Source organism: Aplysia californica, unplaced genomic scaffold, assembly GCF_000002075.1.
Source record: "Aplysia californica isolate F4 #8 unplaced genomic scaffold, AplCal3.0 scaffold01034, whole genome shotgun sequence".
Classification (NCBI taxonomy): Eukaryota; Metazoa; Mollusca; class Gastropoda; order Aplysiida; family Aplysiidae; genus Aplysia; species Aplysia californica.
In genome coordinates, this window is record NW_004798304.1 from 169,196 (window position 1) to 169,842 (window position 647).

Here is a 647-nt window from a genome sequence, read left to right on the forward strand (position 1 = left end):
AGATAGATAGATAGATAGATAGATAGATAGATATATAGATAGATAGATAGATAGATAGATAGAAAATGTATAGAGAGGCAGAGAGGTGGGATACAGACTAAAAAGAAGCACGGGTCGCCAACACTCCCCAAAGACAAGACAAACTGTCCCATATGGGTTAATGTAAATGCTTGGGTGCTCGTTTTATTTTAAGTTGTGGGTTTTGGAGAATAAAGCACGATAACAGCCTCCTTTTATCTGCAACAAGTCGGTCAATAGCATCATCGAAAATAATAATAGGCCTTTGTGGAACCCCACTCACTATCGATCTTTGATTGAAAGATCCGAATGAGAGAATGAGTGTGAATTAGATCTATATATCTAGATCTAGATCTATATAATCTAGATCTAGATCTAGATATAGAGATCTAGATATCTAGATGTAGGGTGAGTGGGTGAGTGAAGTAAAGATGAGGGGGAGAAGAAATAACAGTTTTACCGTACCTGGCACTTTTCTTCCATTCGCTGATTTCAGACATTTTGATGTCAGTTACTTTGACACCATGTGACAACTTAGCCTTCCCTGTACATTTCGTTTATTTCGCCCATTATATTTATGATACTGGCAGTCGTGATGTTCTTTCGTGTCACTGACGCACCTAATCGTC

At 38.2% G+C, this 647-nt stretch overlaps 1 protein-coding gene across 1 annotated transcript in view; it reads right to left on the reverse strand.

Annotated features, from left to right (window-relative positions):
* LOC101858452 (serine/arginine repetitive matrix protein 1) overlaps positions 1-647 on the reverse strand; it is a gene marked incomplete in the record, with an annotated part of 21,693 nt that extends 21,046 nt beyond the window's left edge. Inside the window, 1 exon segment of the mRNA XM_005111269.3 lies at positions 484-647. Within this exon segment, the coding sequence (XP_005111326.2) occupies positions 484-518 (35 nt within the window).